The 15,858-nt window shown below is 51.7% G+C and overlaps 4 protein-coding genes across 4 annotated transcripts; 2 read left to right on the top strand and 2 right to left on the bottom strand.

Moving 5' to 3' along the window:
- Positions 1-1,303: 1,303 nt before the first annotated feature.
- On the bottom strand, positions 1,304-3,990 carry CONPUDRAFT_119561 (acyl-CoA dehydrogenase NM domain-like protein). The gene is made up of 18 exons (XM_007767649.1): positions 3,875-3,990; positions 3,789-3,809; positions 3,637-3,727; positions 3,369-3,571; positions 3,237-3,302; positions 3,131-3,183; positions 2,994-3,081; positions 2,913-2,930; positions 2,805-2,856; positions 2,498-2,741; positions 2,414-2,438; positions 2,194-2,363; positions 2,063-2,140; positions 1,870-2,008; positions 1,783-1,814; positions 1,612-1,732; positions 1,519-1,558; positions 1,304-1,461 (listed from the first exon to the last, which is right to left on the bottom strand). The coding sequence occupies exons 1-18, from the start codon at positions 3,920-3,922 to the stop codon at positions 1,391-1,393; spliced, it is 1,560 nt and encodes a 519-aa protein (XP_007765839.1). The 5' UTR covers positions 3,923-3,990; the 3' UTR covers positions 1,304-1,390.
- A 340-nt stretch (positions 3,991-4,330) lies between these two features.
- Positions 4,331-6,243, bottom strand: CONPUDRAFT_151059 (uncharacterized protein; the record flags this gene model as incomplete). The annotated part of the gene is made up of 9 exons (XM_007767648.1): positions 4,331-4,393; positions 4,450-4,613; positions 4,669-4,861; positions 4,916-5,042; positions 5,093-5,171; positions 5,227-5,473; positions 5,529-5,861; positions 5,910-5,972; positions 6,031-6,243. 9 exons carry the CDS (start codon positions 6,241-6,243, stop codon positions 4,331-4,333), a joined length of 1,482 nt encoding a protein of 493 aa, XP_007765838.1.
- Positions 6,244-6,465: 222 nt separating this feature from the next.
- On the top strand, positions 6,466-8,525 carry CONPUDRAFT_119554 (DHS-like NAD/FAD-binding domain-containing protein). The gene is made up of 3 exons (XM_007767647.1): positions 6,466-6,627; positions 6,687-6,820; positions 6,895-8,525. The coding sequence occupies exons 1-3, from the start codon at positions 6,486-6,488 to the stop codon at positions 8,260-8,262; spliced, it is 1,644 nt and encodes a 547-aa protein (XP_007765837.1). The 5' UTR covers positions 6,466-6,485; the 3' UTR covers positions 8,263-8,525.
- A 377-nt stretch (positions 8,526-8,902) lies between these two features.
- CONPUDRAFT_99748 (ABC protein) lies at positions 8,903-15,558 on the top strand. Its single transcript, XM_007767646.1, has 38 exons — positions 8,903-9,228; positions 9,288-9,339; positions 9,389-9,454; positions 9,521-9,877; positions 9,930-9,974; positions 10,029-10,163; positions 10,218-10,358; positions 10,417-10,449; positions 10,503-10,509; positions 10,565-10,762; positions 10,815-10,865; positions 10,917-10,983; positions 11,036-11,528; positions 11,579-11,692; positions 11,744-11,857; positions 11,911-11,955; positions 12,007-12,073; positions 12,126-12,530; positions 12,586-12,709; positions 12,767-12,847; positions 12,904-13,006; positions 13,058-13,121; positions 13,173-13,187; positions 13,240-13,305; positions 13,358-13,441; positions 13,496-13,655; positions 13,710-13,758; positions 13,814-13,886; positions 13,937-13,989; positions 14,048-14,072; positions 14,123-14,324; positions 14,377-14,457; positions 14,512-14,575; positions 14,628-14,643; positions 14,694-14,970; positions 15,032-15,117; positions 15,172-15,233; positions 15,287-15,558. Exons 1-38 carry the CDS (start codon positions 9,059-9,061, stop codon positions 15,401-15,403), a joined length of 4,362 nt encoding a protein of 1,453 aa, XP_007765836.1. The 5' UTR covers positions 8,903-9,058; the 3' UTR covers positions 15,404-15,558.
- The last annotated feature ends 300 nt before the right edge of the window (positions 15,559-15,858 follow it).

Below are 15,858 nucleotides of genomic sequence, written 5' to 3'. Positions count from 1 at the left end.
GGGGGAGAGATAGAGCTGGTATGCGCCCTTGCCGGCGTCGATGCCAACCGTTGAGGCAGCATTGTCTTGTTGGCAACTATCAGGAAGTAGACGGTAAGGTTCAGGCAGGAGGGAGAGATCATTGACGAGACTCACTTCATGCAAAGCATACTGAGGGTCCATGCTACAGAATTGCAGCAGCAGTCGGCTATAAATACAGTCAGACATCTATCGACGAGTAGATCGAAGGAGACGGACTCACCAACCTGATCGTCGCAGGTATCACCGGGGGTAACTGTCCGGAACGTTGGGACCTGATCTAGTCGGGGTTAGGAACAAGAGCTCGAAGCAACAATAGAGCCAAAGTCAAAACTTACAGCCTGGGTTACATATTGACCGAAGGCGGTAATATGTCATGCCTAGAGCATAAGAGTGGCAACTGCGTAAACATTGCGCGACGTCAAGCACCAAGACAAACACGTACACGGGCTCTCGCCGACGGCGTCATGGTACCACTTGGTCGAAGCACTCGCACACGTAACGTTGCCCTGTGCGTATACAACATCCAAGGCGCCTAGGGCAAGGGCGGAGGCGAGGAGTAGGCGAGTTGGCCGTGTCATAGTCGTCCGGGGGAGGTGTCGGGGAGGGAGGAGCAAAAGGGAGACCCAATGGGAGCTCCAGCGGCGTACAATAGCCAACGCCAAGTAAACATGGCTCAGGTGTTCTCCAAAAGGCAGTGCTGTCGTCCCGTAAGGAAATTACGAGCAGCTCCTCCGCTCGATCACAGGTATCGAGGCTGTCAATTGACTCATGAAATTGGTACCTTGGCCCGCAGCGACCGGTCTCCCTGCCGATGGCCCTTCTCAAGTCTTTGTTTGTTACCTTTTGTTACGGTACATTAGATCAATCCTTGATGGCCTGGGCCGAATACCAGGTGAATGACATACCGGAAGATAAAATTTCGGTGACAAGTGTAAGCTTCCGTGTCTAGTCGGGACTCGGAACCTGTCAGATTTGACTAAGACCTTAGACGCCTCCTATGTAATAGTACCTGGCAGTGTTGTAGCATGGATTGCTCTGCCCGTTTGCTGTGCCATAACGAGTCCAGACAGTCCGTGGTCGAGATCGATGGACCTTGGCTTGGTTAGTGATCGACCGTGATACACTAGTGATTAGCTTGAGAAGCATCGACGTAATCGTAGTGCCTGGATATTCTTGGCCGAGGCATGGGTGCCTTATGTCCGCAATCATGTTCTTCAGGGTCGAGGAAACTACACCTCGATACACTTCCACTAAGAAGGTCTATACCTCCGCACAACACGGCGTTGCACAAACGGTTTATGTTAGATCGGTACAAGTCGTGTCATATGCATACGTAGAGAATTAGGTATTTTGAAGCTACATATTAGCCTCACAGCCTGGCGTTCTTTGGCATCTGCCTAATGGCCTGGCGAACCCCGAGGTCACCGAGAACATCCTCAGCTAAACATAGCACCATCAGTCTCGTAGACGGAGGAAAGCGAGATGAAGCCAACTTACTTCCACCAAGGATTGTGTCAAAGGTTACTGTCCGGTGGAACTATAACAACGCCATCAGCCCTGAGGGATCACTTCGTGGCGACGATGGCTTACATGTTCGATGGCGTGGCCCATGCCAGTTTGCGTGATACCGCGTCCGCCGAAAACCTGAACGGCATCTTCGGCAATGTCTTGCGAGCACTGTGTCGCATACATCTTGGCAAGGGCGATAGGACTTTTGGAACACGGTTAATCAGTGGATCTGATGGCATGAGAGTCACTTACCCAGCAAGCTTTGCAGCTTGTTCCTTATACGACTATTTCCGTGAGGATTAGTACAGATTTAGGACGCTGTGAAATCTTTCCACTGACCATGTGGCACATCTGCATGGTGATGTTTTCTAGCCAGTTGTGGGTACTCTCCACTCGCGCGACCATCCTCGCAATCTTGCTACGAACGACCGCTTGCGATGACAGAGGCTTGCCGAAGGCCTTGCGCTGGTTGACCCATCTAAACACGTTGTTTCAGCAACGATTTCGTCGACAAAACATTGTGACCATATACTTCAGGCAATCCTCCAGAATGATCCGCTGGCAACGCGCTGCGAGAACGGTGATCATCCATCGCTCATGGTTGAAGTTGCTAGCATCCGGCATCAGGAAATGTAGAAAATGATGATGCTTGCAGCCACATACGAGAGCATAACGTAGATGCCATCGCCTTCCTTCCCAATAGTGTTCTCTACTGGAACCTTCACGTCCTCAAAGGTGACCAATGCAGTTCCAGCGGTCGGCGAGTAGCTCGTCTTGATGGGCTTCGTCTCGACACCATCCTGGCGCTCGACGAGAATGACCGTGTGACCTTTCTATAACATCACTATAAGCCACGTCCACAGAACTGGAAACGTAGCCTTACCTCTGTCTTGCAGCCAACGGTGAAGCTAAACAATGGCTCCGTTCAGCATCCTCGCTGACCCCGAAGTTTTTGTTAGAGACGTACTAATCCGCCCACATGCCATTCGTAATCCACTTCTTGTGGCCATTGACGATCCAATGCTTGCCATCCTCCGTCTTCTTCGCGGTAGTCTGGATGCCGGCGACGTCGCTCCCTGCGAATGCTTCCGAGATGGCGAGCGCGATGAACTTGCCGTTTTGAAGGACGTCGGGCACAACTTTCGCCTGTACTGTCGGGGAAGCGAAGTTAAGGACGGGCGAGAGGCCAATAACGCATCCGCTTTGAAACCCTGCAACAGTACATCTTGTCAGGACAAACCCCCATGGCTCATCGCAAGGAAAAAAGAGCTGACCGTCGCTGTAGCCACGCTGACCGGGAAGCGCAATTTCTTGGAGAACGATGAACTACCAAACCTTTCAGCCCAGTGACAACATCAGGGACGTTCATGTGCATAGCGTACCTCGTGGAAACAGTCGAACTAGGAGACGTGAAGAATCAGATCGTCATACACTGCAAACATACAAGACGTGCAGAAACATACCTCTTCTGGCGTAACAGCCCCGTTTGCAAGAGTGAGTCCCTTCAAGTGCTTTCCTGGGCCCATACGCATAGCAAGGATACCAAAATCACTGTGCGATATTTTAGTATACTCTCACATGTAACGTCCAAGACACTCACTTGGCAGCCTTGATGACGTCCTGGCTTGGCCGCTTTCCATCTCCTTCCCGTGCCTATTCCGAATATTAACGTACGTCACAACGAAAGCCGTCCAGGAGATACACACGAAAGCATCCGGCATGATAACCTCATCCACGAACTTGCGCAGTTCTCGCTGCAGCCGCCTGTGGCTCTAGACGCGCCGTATAGTATCCCAATCAGCCACGAACCGCCGCTCATAATTAACATCGCTGCACACCTCCTTGTAGTACGGGCTGTGAAACCCCTTGCCGAGCCACGACGGCTCACCATACGGCACCTCGCTGTTCGTGCCGACTTCGCGGGAGAAGATGATGCTCTCCTCGCCCTCGATCTTGCCTATCTGCAGACGCGCGTACTGGGGCCGCTTGAGGACCTCGTGCCGGTGGAGACCGTAGAACGCCTCGGTGGCGTCCTGGCCAGCTGAAACGCGAGCCCGGGTCGGTTGGTTTGAGAGTTCTTCGCATGGGCTAGGAGGGAGGGCATACCTATTTCCTCGACCCTGAACACGGATGCGCCACCGGGGTGGAGGTCCTTGAACCGGGAGACGTCGTACACTTTGGCATCCACGATGATCCACTGGGGAGAGTTGCTCTACGTTCAGCACATTGCGGGCCGAAACAGACATGTCGCGACTCACAAGGTCATCTGGGGTATTGTGCTGGGGAGGGTACCGCATATCGTCAGCTTTCCCAACACATCTGAGCGTGCCAAGTCTCTGCGAACCTTCGCAACTTCCTCCCTGCTAATTATCTTGAGCGTCTTCGTGGCCATTGCTGCGCGTTGGATGGTGAAAGAGGCAGGAGGAAATGTTCCAGCTTCAGCACTCGGTATGGATTCCGGGTCATGACCGTGAGTGACCGTGGTGTGTGAATGGGTGTGAATCACATGTCGCACCGTCACTTAGGGGTTCCATTTACAGTCGTTGAACGGGTCAACCAGCCACGACTATCAGTACCCCGTAGATCTGGCGTCTGCCTGATCGTTTCGTACTACGAATAAAACTACAAATGAATCCATCGTTCCATTCACTTAAGTATGGATTACAACAAGATATCCTACGACGACGGTTGGCGTGAATAAACAGTTCGTGCTTAGACTTCGTCTTGAAATATCCAAGATAGCTATCCACATCTGACTCCAGCGCCAGCGTAGTGAACCCGTGCGAGCGCGACGTAGACGTTAGAGACTGTCACCGATTGGCGTCAATGGAGTCTGCTCGGTACCCGATAATCTCTCCCTTGCCTGTGCAAGATGTGAATGAGCACTTCAGCGAGACTGTCCAAAACAAGGCCACGCACCGACATCAAGAGATCTGCCTCTACCTCTGGTAGCACCTCGCGAACATTATCGGACATGGGTACGATCTCCCAGCGCGTTGGCGGGTTCTCTATGAATAAACATATGTCCGCAGGCAGGTGGTCAAAATGTTCGGTGTTGAAACTTTCGCGGACTGAATGCTCCTCTGTAAATTACGTTGGATAACTCGTTCCATGGTACTGGAAGAGGACAAGACCCACCTTGGGCCATGCTCTCAAGCTGTTTCGCCAACCCTTCCACAATTCTACCAACTGCCTCGACATACCGCCGCCGTCTCGCCGTCTCTTCCAATAGTTTATTGAAAGAGATTTGGTATTGGACGTAGTTAGCATGTAACTGGTCGATAACTCCAAGTCTCTCGGACAGAGCTGATAGATGTTCTTGGGTTTCATCCTATAAAAATTCGCGTTCAATTCTCAAAACCCCTCATAAATGGGGTAGATCTACCTCAATTTCCTCCTGCCGTCCAAGCATTTCAGCCATAATATCTCCCAGCTCATCTAGATCGTCTAGTATCTTCTTGTATTCGTCCAGCCGAACTTGCGAGGAGCTCTTCGCATCAACTAGTTGAGTACTTTTGCACGATGAATAAGGATAAAAGGGAGAATATATTGATGCGCTTACTATAAGTCATGCACCGAAGCGATATCCTCCTCTATTTCCTGTATGATTTTCGGAAGTTCCTCAGCATCTCGGTTCATATCTAGCGCCAGACATGTAAGGAGGTAATCTCGATATACACAGAGAATATTTCAAACCTTGTATATCCTCTTCGGAGAAATCTTCTCCAGCCTCACTTTCATGCAGGGCCTCTGTCATCTTGTCGTAGTGCTCGGCGAGGCCTTCTAGATGTCGCGCCATGTTCATGGACCGCTCCTCCTGGGCATTAAGTACGCCCTCCACAGATGGCAGGGCCGCTTTCTCCGTATCAGGAAGCGCCTTGCGTATACTTTCGACCGCGTTAGCCAGGGTTTCTGGATAGTCATACGTGGACGTCAGAACATCCTGAGCGTAATGCATAATTGAGAGGCGCGTGATCCAGCAATTAGGATGAACATACGTCGAGCCTGTTTCTCCCGAGGTCCAACTCGTCGAGCACCTCCTCTATGGCCTTGTCGTCTGCAAAATCGCGCAGCGTTTTCCATCTGGATCTGTCGACCCTCTTGCTGCGGCTCTTGCCATTGGTCATTTCGAGGTCTCGGATGGTTGCGGATGGGCTGTGTTGTGGTTGAGGTGAAGGCTGAGGAGAGGGAGATCGCGAGGATGGTTGCGACCCAAACAAAGAGGAATCGGAGGAAGCTTGATGGAAGTCTGGTGGGACGACTTGACTGCCGAGAGAGTCCAGGATGTCGTCAAGAGCGGAAGTTCGCCTCGATCTTATAGTGTCCCATTCCTACGGGGGTTGAGAAGAGAAAGTGGGACCAGGAAAAGGTTGACGTACACGAACTTGCTTGTCCAGCTGAGCGCGTTTAAGCTCGATGCTCTTGGCTACACTAGCTGCAAGCTGTTGCGTGGTGTCCGTTAGGGACTCGTGATCGACAGACCAAGGAGAGCATTCTCACCTTGAGCTGTTCAATAACTGCGTCGGAAAGCCATTTGACTTTGGCATCCAGAGCGAGAACGTCCACAGCACACTGTGCGGACGCGTTGGACGTCTCTCGTGCGCGTGAGCATAGAGCTTCACCATGCTGTAATGCTTTCTTGGATTGAAGGACCAGCGATACGAGGGGTGGCTGATCAAGACGAGGGGTATTGGGTGCGGGAGGGGAAGCCATAGCGCCTCGTCGCGTCGGTCGCTGTGGAACGCGGTGAACGTCGGTGAACAGCCTGGCCGAGGTAGGTTTAATTATTCCGCTCGCCACGTGCCCCGAGCAGCCTGTCCAAGGTTAGGACGTTAGCCGACGGCGATAGCCCCGCGAATTATTCCTGCGCCACCACTTGTCCATTCACCCTATACGTAGCAGCACCCCTCGGTTTCCAACCACGAGGGTCTGCTCGTACAGATCCTCCACCAAGGATGACACTCTTTATCCCTCTCGACGACAGCAATTCGCCGTCGAACTCGCCATCCTTTGTCGTCCGTCCTGATGATCCCTCGGCACAGCTACAGAAAGTCGTCAAGGCAATCATGAAGGCTAGGCGGATGGTGGTTGTATGCGGTGCGCAATGCTGAAGTTTTACCTAGGACAAGAAGCTTACGTTGGGAAACGTTCTACAGGCGCTGGCATTTCTGTGCAAGCCGGAATTCCTGACTTTAGATCCTCAGATGGTCTGTTTCACACATTGAAGCGGGACAATCCAAAGGAAGGTCTGACTTCAGGCCGTGACCTATTCGATGCCTCGGTGTTCAACGTGGGTAGTAGCACTTTGACGCACATACTTTCAGGCGGTATCGACGCTGCCGTCATACTGACCCCTGAACCCAGTCTGAAAACACCACAAGTATGTTCTGTCAAATGATCGCCAGACTATTCGAGATGTCCCAGGCGGCGTCCCCCACGGCCTTCCACGATGCACTTCGCTCCTTGAACGAGCGTGGGAACCTTCTCCGAGTCTACACGCAGAACATCGACGCTCTGGAGCAGAAATCAGGACTTTCCTTCGGTGTCCCTGACTTTGAAGACCGCCGTTATGGACCAAGGCAAAAGTCAGCTTCCAATGCCATTGCGTCTTCGTCCAATACTGCCGCTGGACCCCCGTCTTCAGGCAGTTCAACCCCGTTCTCCAGTAAATCCCCCTCTAGCTCCCGACAATCCTCTCCCTCTGCCGAAACCCCTCGGTGCATTCCCCTGCACGGGACCCTATCCACCCTCCACTGTCTAACTTGTACGCACGTGTTCCCCATTGAGGACCACCTCACTTCGCTGGCTCAGGGCTCTCCTCCGTGGTGCCCCGAGTGCACCCAGATGGAGGAAACGCGGCAACTCGTCGGCAAGCGACCACGGCGGGTCGGGAAACTACGCCCAAGCGTCGTGCTGTACAACGAGGATCACAAGGATGCCGAAGGTGTCGGAGAGATCGTTCGTCGCGACCTTGTCGGGGCGCCCAAAGGCAAAGGGCGGAGTGGAGCGGATCTGGTTTTGGTAGTGGGTACGAGTTTGAAGGTGCCCGGCACGAAGCGGATAGTCAGAGAGTTTTCGAAGGCGGTTCGGACAAGGGCTACGGGAAGCGCTAAAGCCCCTTCGTCAGAGTCTTCACCTTTATCTTCTCAGTCGAGTTCTCGTTCACAGCCATCATCAAGTAAAGGTGACAGTCGAGAGGACGAGCCTCCTATACGATCGATATATCTGAACTTGGACTTTCCTGTGCCGACTCGGGAATGGGACGGCGTATTTGACGCGTGGGTACAAGGTGATGCTCAGACTTTCGCGCGCATGCTTCTTGAGGAGGTATCCAAAGAAGCTATAGCCAAGGAGCAAGCCGCTGAGCGCAAGCGGAGGCGAGAGGAGGACGCAGCTATGGCCCAAGATCTGCCTCCCACACCCTGCTCGATGAAGAAGAAACGGAAAGTTGACGTTGCTGCAATCAACGCGGATTTGTACGGCCGCCAGAAATCGCCTTCGCCTGGCAATATGGCCTGGAATGGAGAATCTGCCTCGAGTCGTACTTCGCAAGCAGCGAAGAGATCCTCGACGAAGTCTGCCGATTCAGAAGCCGCGCCATTGGTACTACGTCTCCCCCCTCTGAAGCAAGTGACAAAGACGCCCAAATCACAGCGGCATTGTGTCCCCCTCACACCTCCGGTCACGCCCTTGCGCGACGAAAAGCACCGTTCTCAGGTATCTCCCATCTGACGGAACTTTTTGCGCGGACATCGATATTTTATGTCGTCCCGAGAATTTTTACTTGGTGCAAGACCGCCGTGGCAGCTTTACTCATACATGGACTAGCGCACCAGCATACGCATGTTGTTCACCCTTATCATGACTTTGTTGGCCTCTCGGTGAGGACTTGTATCCTTATTGTGTAAGTATTCACCCTTTGTATCACTCGTCTACCTACCTACATTATGCTCTGCCTATATGGCTCGTTAATTTTCATCTACACACTATTATCCACACCACTTGCGAGGTTACGTCGAGTATTCGCTCGTTTAGCTCGCGGTTCCCTGGGCCGGGCCGGTGGAGGGACCCCGAGTAACCGAGTAGCGAGCAATTCGACGAAGGTCCCAATAGTCAATAATAGTGACAATTCACGATGACCAACCCATCTCAACGAATTCACATCAGGCCACCATAATACCACAACGAGCAGCCAGAGGCCGCCTATGATTGGGTAGATGCGGAGCCGTCTGCAGCGAGGGCCGAGATCGACTCCCGTGTGGGTTGTGGCACCATCTTCGGCAGACCTCATTTGTGGGACGTGTGGAAGTATATAAACTCAAGCTTTACACGCGCCAAGCCCCGAGATTGTACCTCGAGGTGTCTATCGAACGAGCGGCTTGTACGACCGCTTCAGTGCGAGACCTAGTTTAAGCTCCACCGACGAAGCCGGAGACAGTTCGGATAAAGACCGGGTCGTCTTCCTCTTTTTCCTCGCGCGTTCCCCGCTTTCTGGTCCCTCTAGATCCAGAGTAGCGATTGCCCAGACATGTCTTCCGCAGAGAAAGACGCCGCCACGCGCAGTTCTTCCGACTCCGATAACGCTGAGAAGGGCGAAGTTGTGGTCGAGAAGCCTCAGGCAGCCCAGCAAGCTTTGCATCTCCAGTTAGACACAGGAGACGAGTATGTCAGGTTTCGCAGGAAATGGTGGCAGCTTTGGTGAGTCTTCTTCTTTCAGGGCCTGAATGTTCAAAAAACAAGCCCATGACGTGTGACAGGCTTCCGAAAGACCCACCTCCGCCCCCGCCTCCGACTCTCGAGGATGCCAAGGTGAAGATTCCGTCAATTACCCCTATCCGTATGTACTCACCTCCCGTAGATGACTCCGCTCGCAAGTGCGAACATATTCTCGATACTGAGCTACTGGTGGATAACGGACATGATGGTGCGTGGTAGCATATACCTAGGCCCTATATCAGATTATAGCTGAATGCATATTCGCCCCCCACAGATTCTTGGCTATCAGCGCACGCTGCAAGCCTCCGACCTGTACAAAATGGATCCGTCTCGAGAGTCTGGACTCCTCTCTGAAAAGCTCGAGGCCTCGTGGAGCCGTCGTGTGACCGCCGCTGAGGAGTGGAACGCACGCCTCGAGGCTGGGGAAATCAGCCCGAGTGCATTCAAGCGTCTCTACTGGTCCCTGAAGGCGCTTAGAGGTTCGAAGGCTCAGGCTGGAAGCAGCTACGCGGAGCGTCGTGCAGCCTTGCAAGATCACTGGCGAACAAAGGCTGGCAGGAAAGAGGCTAGCCTCGCGTGGGCGCTTAACGATGTCTTTGGTCGTACGTTCTGGTCTGCTGGTGTCTTCAAGGTAACGGTGGCGCATGGTATGCTAGAGTTGCGCTCATGAAGATCTTTCACAGGTATTAGGTGATACGTCCCAGCTCATGAGCCCGATCATCCTCCGTGTAGGTAGTTCCTTCTGCTCGTCAGACCTTCTTGTCTCACTTATTCGTCTTCAGACTCTCATCACGTTCAGTGAAGAGCGTGCAGCCGCCGTGGAGAGCGGCACGCCTCTGCCCAACATCGGTCGTGGAGTCGGCATGGCTATCGGGCTTTTCTTGCTTGTGGTGATGAACAGTTGTTGCACGCACCAGGTAAGCTCGAGACTTGCCATTTCGAAATATCTCGCACTTCAATGACTGCGGTAGTTCTTCTGGAGGTCGATGACTACCGGTGTATTAGCTCGCGCGGCCCTCATCGCTGCAATATACAAACGCGGCACACATTTGACTGGCAAAGCACGCATTGCACTCACGAATGCTACGCTTATGAACCACATTTCGAGCGATGTGAGGACCAATGGCTTTGCGCATGCTACCCATTATCTTACAATTCACACCTCGCCAGGTTAGCAGGGTTGACGCCTGTGCCCAGTGGTTTGTAAGTTTTTTGACTGTACATTGAAGCTCATGTTCTTACTTCAAGCTCCCCAGCACGCCGGTAAGCTTCTATGAGCGACAGCGCGGGTTTTGGGTTTTGATCGCGAGTCGTGTAGCATGGACTGCCCCGATACAGGTCACGGTTTGCTTGATTATACTGCTTGTCGAGCTCGGACCTTCCGCACTTGCCGGTTTTGCTCTGTTCCTAATTATAGTACCTCTCCAAGAACGTGCAATGACTTTGCAGCAACGGACCCGTCAAGGCTCCATGAAGTGGACAGACATGCGATCCAATGTCCTGATGGAAGTTCTTGGTGAAGCCTCTCAATTATGGCCCACCACCTCGTCTTGTTTACCTTCTTGTAGGAGCGATGCGGGTGGTCAAGTACTTTTCGTACGAGATACCCTTCCTGACCCGTAAGCAAAGCACGCCCAATCCAATTTCAGAGACATTGACATGAGATGTAGGTATCGGTGAGCTTCGCAAGAAAGAACTCGTAGGCATTAGGCGAATCCTGCACGGAACTTCCGCGAAGTAAGTCACTTACTTGAATAACCAAAGGAGTTAGACCAAACGGCCCCTATAGCTTGGCTTTTGCTATGTCTCTACCCGTGCTTGCAGCCACGCTGGCCTTCGTGACATACACCAGCACGACAGGACAATTCAACGTTGCTGCAATTTTCTCGTCGCTCAGTCTGTTCCAGCTCCTCCGCCAGCCCATGATGTTTATGCCTCGTGCCCTGGCTGCGATTCCCGATGCCTCCAATGCTCTGAAAAGACTGGCTCGTGTCTTCCACGCAGAGCTTAGATCGGAAGACGCGTTGGTCATTGACGAGAAGCAGGAGAAAGCGCTGATCGTCGAAAACGCAACGTTTGAGTGGGAAACCGAATTGAAAGGGGACGAGGAAGAGTCGCCAAAGAAGGGGAAGGGCGGGCATAAGAAGCAGAAGGCGAAAGCAGCTGCTGTCCCAGTCGTAGTGCCAGTGGACAAGGCAGCGCTTTTCAAGGTGAAGGACATCAACATGATTGTTGCTCGTGGTCAGCTCGTAGCTGTTGTCGGGCCTGTGGGCAGCGGAAAGGTATGCTGAATAGCGTGTGTTATGGCGCAAAGCTGATTAATACCTCTCAGTCCTCCTTGCTGCAAGGCCTTATCGGAGAAATGCGAAGGGTGTCCGGCTCCGTATCTTTTGGTGGTCGGGTTGGTTATTGTCCACAGACCGCTTGGATCCAGAATTCTAGTCTCGTGAGTCTCATCGACGATTATATGGGCTGCATATACTTACCTTATCATCAGAGGGACAACATCATTTTCGGCCAACCGTTTGATGAGGACAAGTACTGGCGAGTCATTGAAACCGCATGTCTTCTTCCCGATCTACAACTTCTTCCGGATGGCGACTTGACTGAGGTGATGGGATCACACTCTACTTATGATCCATCTGTACTAACATCGGCGACCAGATTGGCGAGAAGGGTATCAACTTGAGCGGTGGTCAGAAGCAGCGGGTAAGCGCACCGTGTTTGGTCTTTTGTTGACTGCTTACACCAGCCGTTCAGATCAACATTGCTCGGGCGCTTTACTTCGACCCGGAAGTCGTTATCTTCGATGATCCTCTATCAGCCGGTATGCATGATGCTGAAGTCTGTTTTCGAGGAAAATACTGACCGTATCGTAGTGGACGCCCATGTCGGCAAGTCCCTCTTCCAGAACGCAATCATTGGTTCGCTTCGCAACCGGGGCGTCGCCGTCATCCTTGTAACGCACGCCCTCCACTTCCTATCCCAATGCGATTACATCTATACCATGAGCAGCGGCACCATTACCGAAGGAGGGACATACGCAGACCTGATCGCCATGGCGGGTGACTTCGCCCGCCTCGATAAGGAGTTTGGCGGTCACTCGACTGAGGAGAAGACCGAAGACGATGTTGAGGAATCCCAGGTTCCCCAGACGGACGTGACCATCGATGACGCCAAGAAGAAAGCTGCCAACGCGCGACAGAAGGCTTCTGGGAGTGGTAAGCTTGAAGGACGCCTCATGGTAAGGGAGAAGCGAAGTACAGGTTCCGTGTCGACGGACGGTGAGCTTGGGGACTTTTCGTGTCATTGAATACATCACTGACTTGCGGTCTTCAGTGTATAAATCGTACCTCAAAGCAGGCAAAGGATGGATCACTGCACCCATCGTCGTGCTCTTGATCTTCGCCATGCAAGGGAGCCAAATTCTGAACTCGTATACGCTCGTGTGGTGGGAAGCAAAGTAAGCAGGCCATATGTTAGTCATTCCTCGGGGCGAATACTCATAACGGGCATTCAGCACATTCGACAAGCCTAATTCATTCTATCAAATTATCTACGCCTTTTTGGGTATTGCCCAAGCTTTGTCAATGTTCTTGCTGTATGTCACCCATGGCGACTCCATTACAAGTTCTTGTACTAACAACATCAATGAAGCGGTATCGCAATGGACTATATGTCATATTATGTCTCACGAAACCTCCATCACGAAGCTGTCCGCAACATCTTCTATGCGCCGATGTCTTTCTTTGATACCACAGTGGGTCGAATAACTATGCTATAGTATGATCATTACTGACAGCTTGTCTAGCCCATGGGTCGCATCATGAGTATTTTCGGGAAGGACATTGACAGTGTTGACAACCAGCTCGCTCGTATGTCTTCCTCCTTTTTGGTGGCACATCATGCTAACTATGGTGATAAAGTGGCTATGCGAATTTGTATGTCTCCTTGCGCCTGATCAACTCAGCACTGAACTAACCTATCCGGCAGTTATATTGACCATTTCCAGTGTCATTGGATCTATTGTGATCGTTACCATACTGGAGTATTATTTCAGTACGATTGCTTTCCCGGTACATTATTACACGCTGACCTCTATGTAATTTAGTCATCGCGGTCATCGTCCTCCTTTTTGCTTTCCAATACTTTGCAGGATTCTACCGATCTAGTGCCCGTGAAGTCAAGCGACTCGGTGAACATCGTGCTCTGATATCTGGTTCAACGACACTAAACTTGCGATTGATAGATTCAATGCTTCGCTCCGTTCTATACGCCCATTTCTCCGAAACATTCACAGGTCTTCCTACCATTCGAAGCTACGGAGCCATGAGCCGCTTCGTCAAGGACAATAAGTATTATATCGACCTCGAAGACCGTGCTCTGTTCTTGGTGGTAACCAACCAACGGTAAGCAATATGCGTAAGAGAACTCACGGTGTTTTGACTCGTCGACCTATTCAGTTGGCTTGCCGTTAGGCTCGATTTCATGGGTGGCCTCCTTGTCCTTGTCGTACGTGATAGCTTGCACGTTTAATTTAGCATCGGGTCGGGCTCACATTTTGAAGGTCGCTATGTTATCCGCCACGGATATTGCAGGGATCAACCCCGCCCAGATCGGTTTGGTGCTCACGTATTCAAGTTTGTTGCTCCATTTGAAGTGTACTTATCCTCGCTAACTTTGAGTGAAGCCTCCCTTGCCCAAATGAGCGGTATCGTCGCTCGCTCATCCGCTGATGTGGAGGTTCGTCCCTATCTTGCCCGCTCACTGACGCCAATCTTAATCTCTGTTCGTCTGGTAGAACTACATGAACTCCGTAGAACGAGGTAAGTGAAATGTCAAGGTGATCAGCCTTTTTTGGCTAATCCGCTCTTAGTTTCCGAGTATAGCCGAGGCGATCTCATCGCGCAAGAACCTCCCCACGAGATACCGGAAAAGAAGCCTCCTGCGGAATGGCCACAAGAAGGAAAGATTGTGTTTAGTGACGTAAAGATGGCCTATCGCAAAGGGCTACCTGATGTCCTCCGTGGTGTCTCCATCGACGTCAAGGCTGCAGAGAAGATCGGTGTGGTGGGAAGGTACGAAAATCCTTTGCTATGCGTTTCTCTGTTTGTTTAACGATATCCTCAGAACGGGCGCCGGGAAGTCGTCGTTAATGCTCGCCCTGTTCCGAATTGTCGAGCTGAACGCAGGTTTCATCACCATCGACGGGTACGTTTTAGTTCTACCCAGTCGTGATTAGACCCTTGCTAACGATGGCGATAGCATCGACATCTCTACTATTGGTCTAAAGGACCTTCGCACGAAGATATCTATCATTCCACAGGATGTACGTGAATTACCTACCTATACGTGATCCTCCTCTAACTTCATGATCCTAGCCCCTGTTGTTCAGCGGTATGTTATTATGATAATTTGGGTCGTCCCTAGACTGAAATGCGCTCCAGGAACCATAAGGTCTAACTTGGATCCCTTCTCGCTTTATGACGATGCACATCTCTGGGACGCCCTCCGACGCTCGTATCTTATTGAAGATCAAACGAAGAAGGCCAAGGAGCTCAGCGAAGACGGCGGCTCAGGGAACCAAACCCCAGTCAACCGCTATACGCTTGACAGCGTCATCGAAAACGAGGGCAATAACCTCAGCGTCGGTGAACGGTCATTATTGAGTTTAGCGCGTGCCTTGGTGAAGGACGCAAAGGTAGTCGTGCTCGATGAAGCAACGTAGGCCGAACGCTCTCCGTATGGAGTCATTGGTGCTGATACTCTACTATCTCTGCTACAGAGCTTCTGTCGACCTAGAGACGGACGCTAAAATCCAGCGCACCATTCAAACTGAGTTTGCCGATAGAACGCTTCTGTGCATCGCCCGTGAGTTTACTGTGATCAATTTGTCTTCGTTCAGTCTCTGACCACACGCTTCAGACCGCCTTCGTACCATTATATCTTACGACCGAATCCTAGTCCTAGATCAGGGACAGGTTGCGGTAAGCCATTTGCGTCACCATATCGCCTTCGTTGTGCTGATCTTCTATGATAGGAATTTGATACCCCGCTGAACTTGTTCAGACGACAGGATGGAATTTTCCGCGGCATGTGCGAGCGCAGCAACATCTCCGAGAAGGATATCGAGGGCAGCGTTCAAGCTTTTGACTAGACAGGAATGGTTATGTCGGCAGTATTTTCGTTCTTGACGACTATGATGATACAGTATAGCTGGTGGATTTCTGATACAGGTGATGAGATGCCTAAATAGACTAGATGTGTGTTACGATAGACTGTTCAACAACGTAGACGAACCATAATTACGACACCAACCTACATTGATGAGGTCGATTTCTGATTCATCGTTTTACAATTAGCTAGGGAGTGCACAACTGGCATACCTTCTTGACATCACTGTGGATTACGGACAACTCATGGTTCCTTATGCAAGCGTCGGCTAAATAAAAAATCGGAGCTGAGACGCGTGTCAACAACACCCGAATGCTGTCAACCGCACGAGCGCGAATGAGAACTTCAACACACAGCAACATCGCTCTAATCCTTCTCTTTCCTCTTCTTATCCTTCTTCGGCTGCGTCACCTCCTTGCTTTGATGTCGTCCCCTCAC

The sequence above is a fragment of the Coniophora puteana genome (genome assembly GCF_000271625.1).
Source record: "Coniophora puteana RWD-64-598 SS2 unplaced genomic scaffold CONPUscaffold_3, whole genome shotgun sequence".
NCBI lineage: Eukaryota > Fungi > Basidiomycota > Agaricomycetes > Boletales > Coniophoraceae > Coniophora > Coniophora puteana.
This window is presented reverse-complemented; position numbering and strand designations above follow the sequence as displayed.